Source organism: Thunnus thynnus, chromosome 13 (assembly GCF_963924715.1).
Source record: "Thunnus thynnus chromosome 13, fThuThy2.1, whole genome shotgun sequence".
NCBI classification, from domain to species: domain Eukaryota; kingdom Metazoa; phylum Chordata; class Actinopteri; order Scombriformes; family Scombridae; genus Thunnus; species Thunnus thynnus.
Window position 1 is genome coordinate 2,813,006 of NC_089529.1, and position 12,607 is coordinate 2,825,612.

Consider the following 12,607-nt stretch of genomic DNA (forward strand, 5'->3'; position numbering starts at 1 on the left):
CTTGTGTAAATATCTGATCATGTTTTAGGTCATATTTATGCAGAAATACAGAAAGTTCTAAAGGGTTCACAAACTTTCAAGCAGCACTGTATATACACACGTTGCGTTGGTCCAATGATAATTTCCACTACCACTGAGTTTACGTGAGTGTGACGAACTTACAATAAACTGTTGTAGCAGCCCTAAAGGACTGTTGTTAAGCTAACAGGGAGAATGGATCTGGACTAGGGAACTCCCCTCAACAACAGAAAGTTAACAACATAATTTAAATGGAACAACCGGTAGAGTTACCTCGTTTGTCATTGTTGCTGATGATATCAGACTGGTTAACCAGCAGCCACAAAGTTCTGTTAACAAACAAACAAGATGACCAACAGCCACAAATGCAGTGGGACATTATGACATGGATACTTCATCTCCATGAAAGAAAGAAGAAGACATCAGACAACATGAGTCAGATACAGCTTCTCGCTCTCTGTCTCTTTGGTCGCTAATTTAATCTCTGATGGTTAAATGTCTCTCTGTGGCTGTTGTGTGAATTTATTTCCTTACCAAGAATGCAGAAGAGAGATCATATAACATTAATGTGCTGTAGGTAGTTTGCTTGGACACTGAAGCTGTTGAAGAGTTACAGTGAGATGTCTGGAATCACATGGAGAGAGCCTGATTCATTTGGAATGTATCCAGTTTTTAACTGAGTGGTTGTTCAGTCACCTGTTGGTGATGTGTGATTTGTGAATGAGTGTACAGGAGTTCTGGCTGCTTGCTTGTGAGCTGGCTGCTCATTGTTCGTTTTTAAGCTGGGCCGTATATTGAGTAATAAACTTAAAAGTAACTAGAATTAAGACTTTTTAAATACTAAAAGTAACTAGAATAACAACAGTGTTAACATGTTAGCTTTGTAGACTATTTTTTGTATGTCGTGCATGTAGATAAGAATGTGTAAGTCATGTATTTGATACATGCATTAATACTTTCTGATGTGAACCTACACTTTTAGATCTGTGAATGTTTTTAGAGTTCAGTCTTTTTAGTGTTCAGCACTGATCTGTACCTGTATCAGATTATAAGCGTTGTGGTACTTTATATATTTCTGTATACTAAGAAAATACATAGGAAACACATATAAATCATGTGATATGTTTTTGATGAGAACATAAATCTGTTGTCACAACAGAACAATACTATAAATTTGAAGTTAACCTTGTTTAACTTTGTTGATAAAATGACATCTGAACAGTATGTGCTAAATGTCTTTAAAAAAGCAGCCTTTTCACAACTCAGGGGTTTTTGCTTTTGAAAGCAAATTGTCCCTCCCTCTGATTTCATCAGGTGGGGCACAATGATATAGTACGATGCGATTTGTTGTAAGATTCCATGTTACATTCTGTTTGAATATGAATTGCTATAATTCTACAGGTTATGCTATAAATTATGTTGGTGTATGGTGTTCTAAAATCTTGTTCTATGTGCCCCTTTTTAACTTTGAGCACCTGCAACTATAAAGGTCTTTACATGGCCCTGCATTTGAACATAAGAACATAACAACATAAGAAATTAGAGATACACAGCCAACTAGTGTAAAAAGAAAGAAGCTGTGGGTTGGTTTTCCTCCTGTCCTCCTCAATTTGAGTCACCAGCCTCCACTGAGGGGCCCCGCTCTTCTCCAGACTAGGGCTGGGCGATATGGCCAAAAATGTTATCAGGATAAAAATTTTCATATCCGTTGATATCGATAATTATCACAAAATATTATTTCTTTCCAGTTTAAAGGCTGATTTTTGTTCCTAAGTGAAAGTTGAAGGAACCAGACGGTTGGGGTTTTAAACTATTCTTTATGGTCGACACATGACAAACACTTGCCAAACAGCAGGAACATTTCACAAATCTGAAGTAGAACATTCAAAACAATCAGAATGATAAAATATTTTTTCAACATCAAAATATGCATGAGTAAAATTAACTAAAATCCTTTTTCTGTCCTTTTCCCCCAACAAAATAAATATCTCAATAGAAAAATTAAGTTCTGCAGTATGATACAGCACACATGGAAGATGGTTCAGACTGCAAAGTTAGTTACATGTCCATTAACACTTAATGTAAGCATTTAAATCCCAACTAAATTATACAAATGAAAACAACCATAATACACAGCCTACAGAAATCATCTCTGCCCAGATGAAGTTGTGACCTGGCATGCTGATGTGCTACAGTAAGCATGTGGTCTATTTTCCAGCTGACAGCGTTTCTGTTACTGGTAGCGTTTTTGCTGCTCTCAAACCAGTTAATTTTGCTATATTCTTCATTACTGCCGCTAATTACCCACTGTACATTTAAACTTACACTAGTTCTGCTCAAGCACTCTTAGCTCTCTCCTTTTATCAACTTTCTTGCTAATCTTACAGTATTTTACACTCTATTCAGATCTGCTATCCACTTTAGCTTAGCAGTTAGTGATGGCTTCCCTCTCTCCTTCTCACTCTCCTACTCTCTCTTGCTCAGTGTATCTTATATTTATCTATTCCTCTGCCTTCTTTATTGATAATGGTACACGTAAGAAATGTAGTTTATTTGCTGTGATGGAGGCGAGGTTCAGTGAATTAGAAGAGCAGCTCTGCACCATGGAAACCAAGTTGTAAGCTGCTGTAGTTAGAGCCCGTTCTCATTCCCAGAGCATCAAACACCGATGCTTTGTCACTAGGGCTATAGTCTCCTGGCCAATTGGTTGATTAGTTGGTCGATATGCTCTCGCCGACCAATTTTCATCGGTCAAATAATCGCCGTGTTACTTTCATGAGGAGAAAAGTGCTACATCAATGGCCTTCCAGGATTAATCCATTATTTCCTGCGGCGGGGGGGATAGACTAACAAATTACCTGTGAAAACGGGGGTGTATTCAAAACATCAAGGACACTTTTGTGTTTTTGTGTTGACAAATAAATAATAAATAAAGATATCATTACAAGAAAACGTTAACATGATGACAGTGAGGAAAATACTTCCGGGCAGCGTGTCCTCTGGTAAGTCCACTGACTGATGCTCAAAGTGGCTTATAGCACCACAGTTGGGTTAATATCGGAGTGAACGGATAGCTGGAGCAGTTGCTCTGAGTGTCTAATAATGTTGCAGATGGGTTTACATTGGAGTTAGTTTAAAGCCTGGTGCATCTCATACAGATGCTAAAGGATGCCTTGTGTGTCAGTATAAGATGCCGAGGGGCGTGACAAAGCATCTGTATTTGATGCCCTGAGAATGAGGTTGTCCATTCAGTATTTGCTGAGGTGTTTCAGTCTGGACCAAAGTGGTGGACCAAGCAAGCCACTAAAAAGTAGAAGAAATTGCACATTGAACTTGACAATCAAAGGATAAAACTAAAGTCTCTTCCACAACATGACATGTATTCCCAAAGCTTTTATAGACCATTTACCTTTAGCAAGTTACTGTCTTATCCGATTCATTTCTTTTTCAATATTCAGTATTCAGTATTCACACACACACACACACACAGTGATCTCCTGTTGCAATAATTGTATATAATGGGCAATACAGCATAGAGAACTGAAAAATTCTGCTTCTGTACAGTAAAATAAGTAACAGCTGACGTTCCTTCATCTCTAGTCGTCTTCCGATGCTCGATGTAATAGTGCACAAACATTGTTCAGTTCAGTGTGTAGGTGTGTGCATGTACTTTTTGTGTGTATATAGGGCCATTTTTTAAAAATTGTATAGTGTACTTCTCATAACCATTTTGTTAGCTGTGCATAATTAAATAGTTTCATTTTTCACAGCTACAAGATGGCCTACATCTTAAGGCAATTAAGCTTCACTAAAGCTGATTAGAGGCAAAAAGCAATTGTGCTCCTTAATGGTCCTAAATTAAATAAAAATGAGCTGATAAAGCTGTTTCATGTGCCATTCTAGAGAAAATGCCCGGTTCCTCCAAGGTATTTTCTATCAAAGGGTGTCAAAATAAACACAATAATCGTCAATTCTTTGAATAAATTGGACTGGCATCAGCAGGCAGGGATCATCAAGCATCCTCCTAATTGCACTTTGGCCAGACTAACAGAAAAGAGAAGAAAAAATGGAGAGCAATAGTCTTACAGGTCAGTGTAATCTTATTTAGAAGAGCTCTTTTAAGAATGTTCAACTAGATTCAGTTGGTTAATTAGTAAACTTCTGGGGAACAGCCATGGCAAAGATAATTTCATTCTTGTACAAGTTATTCAAATTGGTATTTTATTTTCACACTTGGGATTTTTTCACATGTTCCAGGACAGTTTAATTTGCTGATGCAAATGAGTGTTGTGGAACTCCCTCAACCTGTCTGAACTCAACATGTACTGGGTCATTTTCCTCTGTTCTTTGCAGACACTGAAAATGAAGACAACGCATTTATGGGTTCAAAATGCAGTCAGAGTGACAGTCCAATTAATTCCAATAAATAAAAGATAAAAAAAAGCCAACAGCAGGGTGTGTGTGTTATAACAGGACATCTCATCCAGAAAATACAAACACCATCCTGCATTCTTCATCTCACTGTTGTAGGAAAAACTTTTGACTATTTTATGTCAAAGTCAGCTCTTTTTCTATACCTCCCCAGCACATTAAATATCTGCATGACCAAAAGAATACCGCTCAAACACTTCAAAGTAACTTAGAAAAGTCTAACACTCTCCCCTCAGTTAACAGATACTGTCAAGGTGCCCTTGAGCAAGGCATGTAAGAAGCAACTGCTCAGTCAGTAGATGTGAGATATTCCTTGTTACTGAGCAGCTCCCAGGTGTGAAGGTATATACAGAATCTCTATGAATGTGAAGCAGGGCTGTGCTGAAAAAGAACATGCACACTCAGCAAAACCCCTCCCTGGATGAATAAAGAGGGGGTAAAGAAACATGGAAGACAAGGCTTGATATTTTTGTTGCACTATTTAGTACAATTCACCACATTTAAAATCACAAAATTTTAAAAGAAACAGAAAATAACTAATAACATCCTGACAAGATGGCAAGGATGCAGGAAAACATTGTGACTCTATTGACATTTGACTGTAGTCAAGCCAGCAGCCAGTTAGCTTAGCTTAGCATAAAGACTGGAAGCAAGGGGAAACAGCTAGCTTGGTTCTGTCCAAAGGTAACAAATCCACTAATTAATCCACTAACGCTAACTAATTAACATACTATATCTAATTTGTGTAATCTGTACAGAAAACAAATCATTAAAACAAAAAATGTTTTTCTCGGGAGGACAGTTTCGCCAGATTATTCTTATGACTTCCTGAGCTCTTGTTGTCACCTTGAGGTTGCCAAGTAACGTGTTAATTAGTGTAAGTGAGCTTTAGAGGTGCTGGTAAGTTAATGTTGTTTTCTTTGGGCAGCTCCCACTGCTTCCTCTGCTAAGCTAACTGGCTGCTGGCGGCTGTAGCTTCGTGTTTAATGGTCATCTAATTCCGGGCTTGAAAAGGAATAATGGAATAATTTCCCCAAAATGTCAAACCATTCCTTTAAGGCTCGTTGGGTAGACTGTGTGGTAATAACACTACATACAAGACATTCTTATCTTTGTGGACAGGTGGACATGGACAGACAATGTAGGCTGTCTTAGTTATAAGAAACTGATGATAAATTTTGAGTAAACAGTTTTTATACAGCTATCTCCACAGTTTGATGGTGTTAATGGTTTCCATACAGCAGCTGGTCTGCTGCAGTGAATCAGTGCAAATGGAAATTCAAAATAGAATGTGCACCATGTTGATACAGTTTCATATAACTATGCTGCAGCCTTTGTGTTTTCATAATACATTACATAATGAGCGGAAATATGTGGTGTACAGTTGGTAAATTGCACATCCACTAGCAACATGCTGAGTGCACATGTAGTTTGAGGTATGCACAAACTGCAGGAGGTCCACCTTTGGCAAAGCATGAAACAAATGAGAGAGCTGATGTCAAAACATGCGATATCATAATATTCCATGCCCATTCCGAGGCCTATGATTTGCCAGATGACTTTTGATTATGCCATCTGTTGTAGATGGGTTCATAATACAATTATTTGTATTTGTAGTACAATTTTTACGATTATTATTGGTTACAACACAAAAACAAGATGAGTAATATTACTTTATGAACATTATTTATCCCTCAAGGATTGATAAGCAAAATGATGCTATACTTTGTTTCCCCAACCACTGTGCATTTGCAAGACGTAAGTGTGCTCCACAGGCTCAGTAATGTCACCACTGCCTGATGGAGACATGACACTTATGTTAGATTGATAGATAAGGCAAAAAAAGCCATTGATCTTTGCCTGATTTAACTGTAATGTAGCCCACAAAAATTCATCAGCGCTGCGAAAACTAACAGGCAGCAGCGCCCATCTGTTATACTCCATCCAGCCTGCTATGAGACTCACTTACTGTGATACAACAACTGCTATGGACTCAATGTAGTCAATGTGGAATGCATCCAACTCTGTGCAACAGTTGTTTTGTAATATATATGCACAAACTCCTGAGTGATAAAATGTGTGGGCAACTTTTAACTTCCTCTAACACAAATTAATTATATAATTTTAATGAATACAGGGAACCGTCTTCATTTGCTGCAAGCTGTTAACAGTTAAGTGTAGACAAATCACTGCTCACAACACACATGTTTAAGGTAAGCTTAAAGCACATTCACAGAACTTGTTTGCAGGACTTGGAAACTGAGTTGGTAGAACAAAAAGGTAAATGCGTACACCCATGAATCACATTTTCCTGTCAGACTCCCTCACATAATCTCCTTCTCATAATCCCTTTGAGGTGGGAAGTGCTCAGGGTGCATATTTGCATTTTCAGACATCAGACTCATTTAATGTGATTTCAGGACACCAGACTCCCATCTGAAATCATTAGGAAGCTGTTGCTGCTCAGCATCCAGAGTCCAGGTCTCCTCCTCATGCTCTGTGTTGAGGATACTGAAACTGAAGGTTACAGGGCAATGCTAGCATTATAGACAAGCTTCAGTACACAATGCAAGCTCCTTTCAAAAAAGCACTTCTGCACACTAGTAATAAAACCGTAAAGCTCCCAACTCTACTGACCAACACATCTACACATACTACTTCATCATGGATATACTCCTTCAATATTATCACCTTCTGCATACATTCTCAGGATTAACTGATCAATATTTCTTTCTAATGGCAGCTAGTAAAAATTGATTTTTACATAAATGCCTTGCAAAAATAACAATTTTATTGACATCCCTGAGCTTTACAAAAACAGAACATGCTGTAGCTGTCTTTGAATTTTTAATTCACTCAAACTAAAGATTGATTTAAATATTACTGCAGGAAATCCTTGACTTTAGGGCTTAATGTCAGAGACAAGTGTGTGATGCGGAGAGAACTTTTTTCTCATTCCTTGCGGGAGAATCAACACAGAAAGCTTTCGCGTGAAGGTGACGTAACTTAAAGATCAACTTCTCATATTTGGATGTCCCAATGAGCCTCCCAGATGACGTATAGGTAGAGAGCGTAAGAAAAGAGTGTATAAGGCTATGTCTCAACAGTGCAGCACTCTGTGCAAACACAAGCTGAACAGCCACAGAGAAGAAGACAGAAGTAAACACAGACATTCAAGAAACAAGAGACAGGGGAATAGAAGAAGTCTTACCTGGGAACACAAGCACAGCAAACACCCATGACAGGATGATGAAACATATCGAATTATACATGCTTCCCAAACAGTGCTGATTCTGATCTGCTCGTTTGTTTTAGAGACGGTCTTTTTGTATCTTCCCCCAACAGGGCTTCAGAGAGATGCCCACTTTGCTTTTTTTTGTTGTTGTTTGTTTGTTTTTTCCTCTTTCTGTCTTTTTCCTGAATGTCAGTTTGGATATCTTTACACCCCCACTGAAGATGCTTTAAATCCGGTGCAAGTAGTATTTGGCGGCACACACACACGCACAGAGGCTGGCTCCTCACGTAATATTCGATCTCCCTCTCTCTCTCCTCCACGTACTACAGCACACAGAGGGACCAGCACACTGCAAGACTAGGGGGAGAGGGGAGGGGGGGAGGGCAGACTCTGCTCAGCTGGCATTGGCTGAAGCTTCAGTCCATCACTCATGAACAGTCCTCGCTCTGTTTTTCTTTCTTTTTTTGGCTGCTTTGAATCCTCAACCCTGCTTTCCTTTCTTTGCCCTCTGACAGAACTAGAGCAGGATTAAAAACATGATGGAGGATTGATATTCAATAAAGGCTGAATAAATAGCAGCTTCCTAACTAAAAAAAAAGGTGATCTGGGATTGGGGCAATTTTCTGAAAAAATGATCCCTTGATTTGACTTGAAGTGTTGTGTTGTTGTGTTGTTGTTGTGTTGTTGAGGTGGTGTTATGACAGTTTGGACTACTCTATCTCGTTGAAGCACATAGATGTGTTCGTTTGTGGAGAATAGAAACACTGTTGGACAGAGAGAAACATAATGAGGTGACACTATGTGTGATGAGGTTCTCCCTCAAGCACTCAATGCTGCTTATTTTACACACTACTGTTGAAAACACACTCAATAAAGCATAAATCTCACCTTCAGCGGCTTGTCCAAGCTTTTTTATAAGTGTTGAATATGCTCATTGGTGCCCCTTGTGGCTACTTGGAGAGTAAGCAAGTTCAAATCAATCAGGGAGATATAATACATGAAAATGGGGTTTCTGTATTTTCATCGATTGGCACTATCAGTACATTTTTTGACATCATAAGACTCAAAATGTTGCAACGACATGGTTATTATATCTCTAGAACCCTGATAATCTCCTCTATCCATTTATATATAGATATTTGGGCTGTATTGAAAACCTCTGGACATAAAAACAAAGAAATACAAAATTTGCATTTACATTTTTAGTTTTTCTTTTCTTTTTTTAACATAAATATATCCTAGAACATAGGTAGTACTACTTGCATGCAAAGTGATAGCATTTCTGAATAGCCTAACTTGTCCTGAAATAAAACAATATATATGGCATGTCTTGGTGACTATGCAATAAGTCTATAAATGAAGATAATTAAAAATGAACAAAAACAGCCTAGGGTTCAAAGGGTTAGACAATCATTAAATGATGACTCTGTTGTGGACAAGAGCTATTACCCTTTCAAAACGGTAGAGACCAGTGGTGGCTGGTGACTCAAAAAAATTGGGGAGGACAGGAGGAAAACCAATCCAAAACCATTCTTGTTATTTTACACTAGTTGGTTACTTATGTCTACTTCTTAGGTTCAAGTTATGTTATGTTCTTATGTTCAAATGCAGAGCTGTGCAGAGACCGTTTTGGGGCACATGGAACAAGATTTTAAAACACCAAACACCAACATAATTTAAAGCATAACTTGTTGAATTATAGCAACCCATATTCAAAGAGAATGTAACATGGAATATTACAACAAACCATATCACACTATATCATTGTCCCCCATCCGATGAAATCAGAAGGGGGGAATGGCATATAAAAGCTGTGGTTGTTGCTGCTTGCTATGAATCTAAAAACTGAACAAAGGATTTGAATCAGCAAAGCAATTTGTAATTTTCACCTCTATTCTGTATATATATATATATATATATATATATATATATATAGGCTTTTCAATGGGAAGCATCTCCCACACATTGGATCATACAATCCTAAACAGGGAGAAGGGATGTGTAACATTATTTAGGATTGACCTTTAGATTATGGTGAAACATTTTTCTTTCTCTCCAATATATTTTCCATCACTTTCCACTTAGAAGTGAGCTAAGTGAAATATCACATAGAAAAATAGTTTTAAAAACCCCCCCCCAAAAAAACAACCTTAAAGTGTAAAAATCAAATGACTTTGCAGTGCCAGATTTTGTGGAACAATCACATTACTTAACTGAACATAGTATCATTAAACGACTGTTGGGTGAGCATATGTGTAGCGCAGGGGGGAAGAACATTCACTCACCACCGCAGAGGCCGGAATTTAATCCTTTATAGTGGAGGTGTCAGCTTGGCCAGGTGGTGCTGCTACTGGCATTGTTGGTGAGTGGCGAGTTATGCACCGGTTGGTTGGGAAGCCTGTTGTGGCGGGGAGTGGCACAAATCTACAGTGACACTGTTTGTTAGTACATTAGGTGTAGTTTGTATCAAAGGAAACATGTGGCTGCCTACAAGCAGAAATAGCTGTGTGTTTTTTTTAAACAAGTCATTTGAAAAACAAGACAGCCAGACAAATAGACATTTTTATAAATCCTTTCATTTTAGTAAAATGACTGGAAATTTAAACTATGTGCCATTCTGTTGGAAATCCCTGAAGCTTTCAGAGTGCACTCTGGAAACTAGCACCTGAAACACAGCAGCAGACTGCTTCATTGAGTGCACTTTCTTTATTGGTAAAATTCTTTTTATTAAACTGCTATGACAAAGTCTGGCAAAATTCCCAGAATTTGCAGCAATCTTGCCACAAGTTTCAGTTTTATGTGTTTTTTTGTGTCAGACCTCTATATCACTTATTTATATTGCTTATTTTATTCTTATTTGATTATTTGTCTTATTTGACTGTTACGAGTTGGAGCCTTAATGAAGCCTAATAACTTCACTGTCTCATTCTTGTGTTAACTGTGCAGGAACGTGGAACATCATTGCCAGAGATAGTCATCCCAGGCTACAAAAATGTGAAAACTTAGCAATATAGAATTAACAATAATGATAATAATTAATGACGCTATCTCATAAATAAAATGTCAAACCTTTGAGAGAGATACAGACCTATGCTTTCATCATGCGTAATATGACAGGTGCCACACTGATTTTCAACCAGTCAGTGTTGACTTAAGGGGCCCTATCTTACGCCTGGCGCAAAGCGGCACCAAGCGCAGCACAAGTGTCTTTGTTAGTTTAAGACCGACGCAGTTGTCGTTTTCCCGTCCAGCACCCACGTTGTTTAAATAGCAAATGCACTTGATCAGAGCGCCTATGGGCGTGTTGGTCTTAAAATGAGGTGTGGTCAGGCGCATTGTTGGCACATTTCTGTCTTGAGGCATCAGAGAGCGATTGCGCTTTGACCAACAAAAACCTGGTCTGAAGTCAATGGTGCAATGTTTCACTGTTATTTTAAGGGCGCGTTATCAAGATAATAATATACGCCTACACAGGTGGGTGCACAACATACACTCTGCTTGTTACACACACAGACGCACAGCAGCGCACAAACATGCAAAAGATTACAAATAAAAGGATTACAATGTGAAAGAATATTATTGTGTATATCAGCATATTTTAAAAAATACATGTCATCATGGTTGGGTGTAATATTTATCAGAATTAACTAATCGCAGTAATGACGGATAAAAACTTAAAAATTATTTGACCAAATCTTAGCAATACATGTAGATATTTAAACAGATGGACAACAACGGATCAGACACAGATCGACTTTCCTGCTACATCAATACACGATGACATGAAGAACACATGAGGAAATAAATGAGGTGAAAACAATGATTAAACTAACGAAGGAAATAAATCTGCACAGCTTCTATCTGTTGCCAGCAGCAGGATCAGCACCTTGGAGAGCTCCTGATAACTGTGTTAATGATTCTTTACATGATTAAAATTAATGATTTAATTTTTGAACAATATTTAACAGATATTCTTTAACATTTTTGAGAGTACAGTGATCAAGTTTCCATACTCTCAGCAATTAAAACCCTGCTGATTTGACCTGTTACTCCATGACTGAACAAAATGATAATGATAATAAAGAAACCAAAGCTGTAATTAAAAAAATAAACCTTTTCAAAAACCAAACGAAAATACATTTGCAACAAATTAATGAACAGGATCTTAAACTGGTGGCCTGGGGGTGACCACAGGAGGGTTCAGGAGCAGCAGGGGCCAGTGTGCTCGTTATGGATTGTGGGCTTTCACTTTGCGCACAAGCAGATCCATTTCCTCTGCAGAGAAGCGTCCTTCTGTCAAATACGATATCATAATAGCAATCCGCCAAGGTGCAAGCGCACCTGGCTCTTAAAGGGAATGGGAGATGACACTCTGATTGGTTTATTGCATGTTACGCCGAAAACACACCCATGATTAATTAGGAGACTATGGACAACCCCTTTGAACCACGCGCCTGGCGCATCAGCCATCTTTCTGCCGTTAAAATAGATTTGGACACACCCTAAATGCACTTGGGCCATGCGCTTCAGACTGTGCACTTTAGATCGTTAAAATAGGGCCCAAGGTCTTTTAAGTCCTGCCTCCTCCTACTCCTTGAGTTTATCTCCATAAACTTACATTACCCTGATATGTGAACACACATAAATCTGATGCATAAATATGGATAATCCTGAGGGTGTGTGGTAAGGAATGTCTACTTCACTTTCCTTCTTTGAGATGAGCTCTAGCAAGATTGACTTTATCAGTGCATAAAGTTCCTCTAACCTGCAAGCACAACATCACCAGTGTCTGGACTTGGTGGATCAAGGAGTGGGACTTAGACCAAACGTAATGCTTATTGGTCAAAAATGGACTGTGGTACATATCACATTATTCATGATGAAAGTCTCTCTATTATCTCTGTCCTGTGTCTTTGGTTAAGA

General features: G+C 38.4%; 1 protein-coding gene across 1 annotated transcript in view; it reads right to left on the reverse strand.

The window, feature by feature from the left end:
* Positions 1-8,042, reverse strand: part of opcml (opioid binding protein/cell adhesion molecule-like) — a 348,322-nt gene extending 340,280 nt beyond the window's left edge. Inside the window, exon 1 of the mRNA XM_067607289.1 lies at positions 7,661-8,042. Within this exon, the coding sequence (XP_067463390.1) occupies positions 7,661-7,721 (61 nt within the window). The 5' untranslated portion in view covers positions 7,722-8,042. The remainder of the gene's footprint in view (positions 1-7,660) is intronic.
* Positions 8,043-12,607: the final 4,565 nt, after the last annotated feature.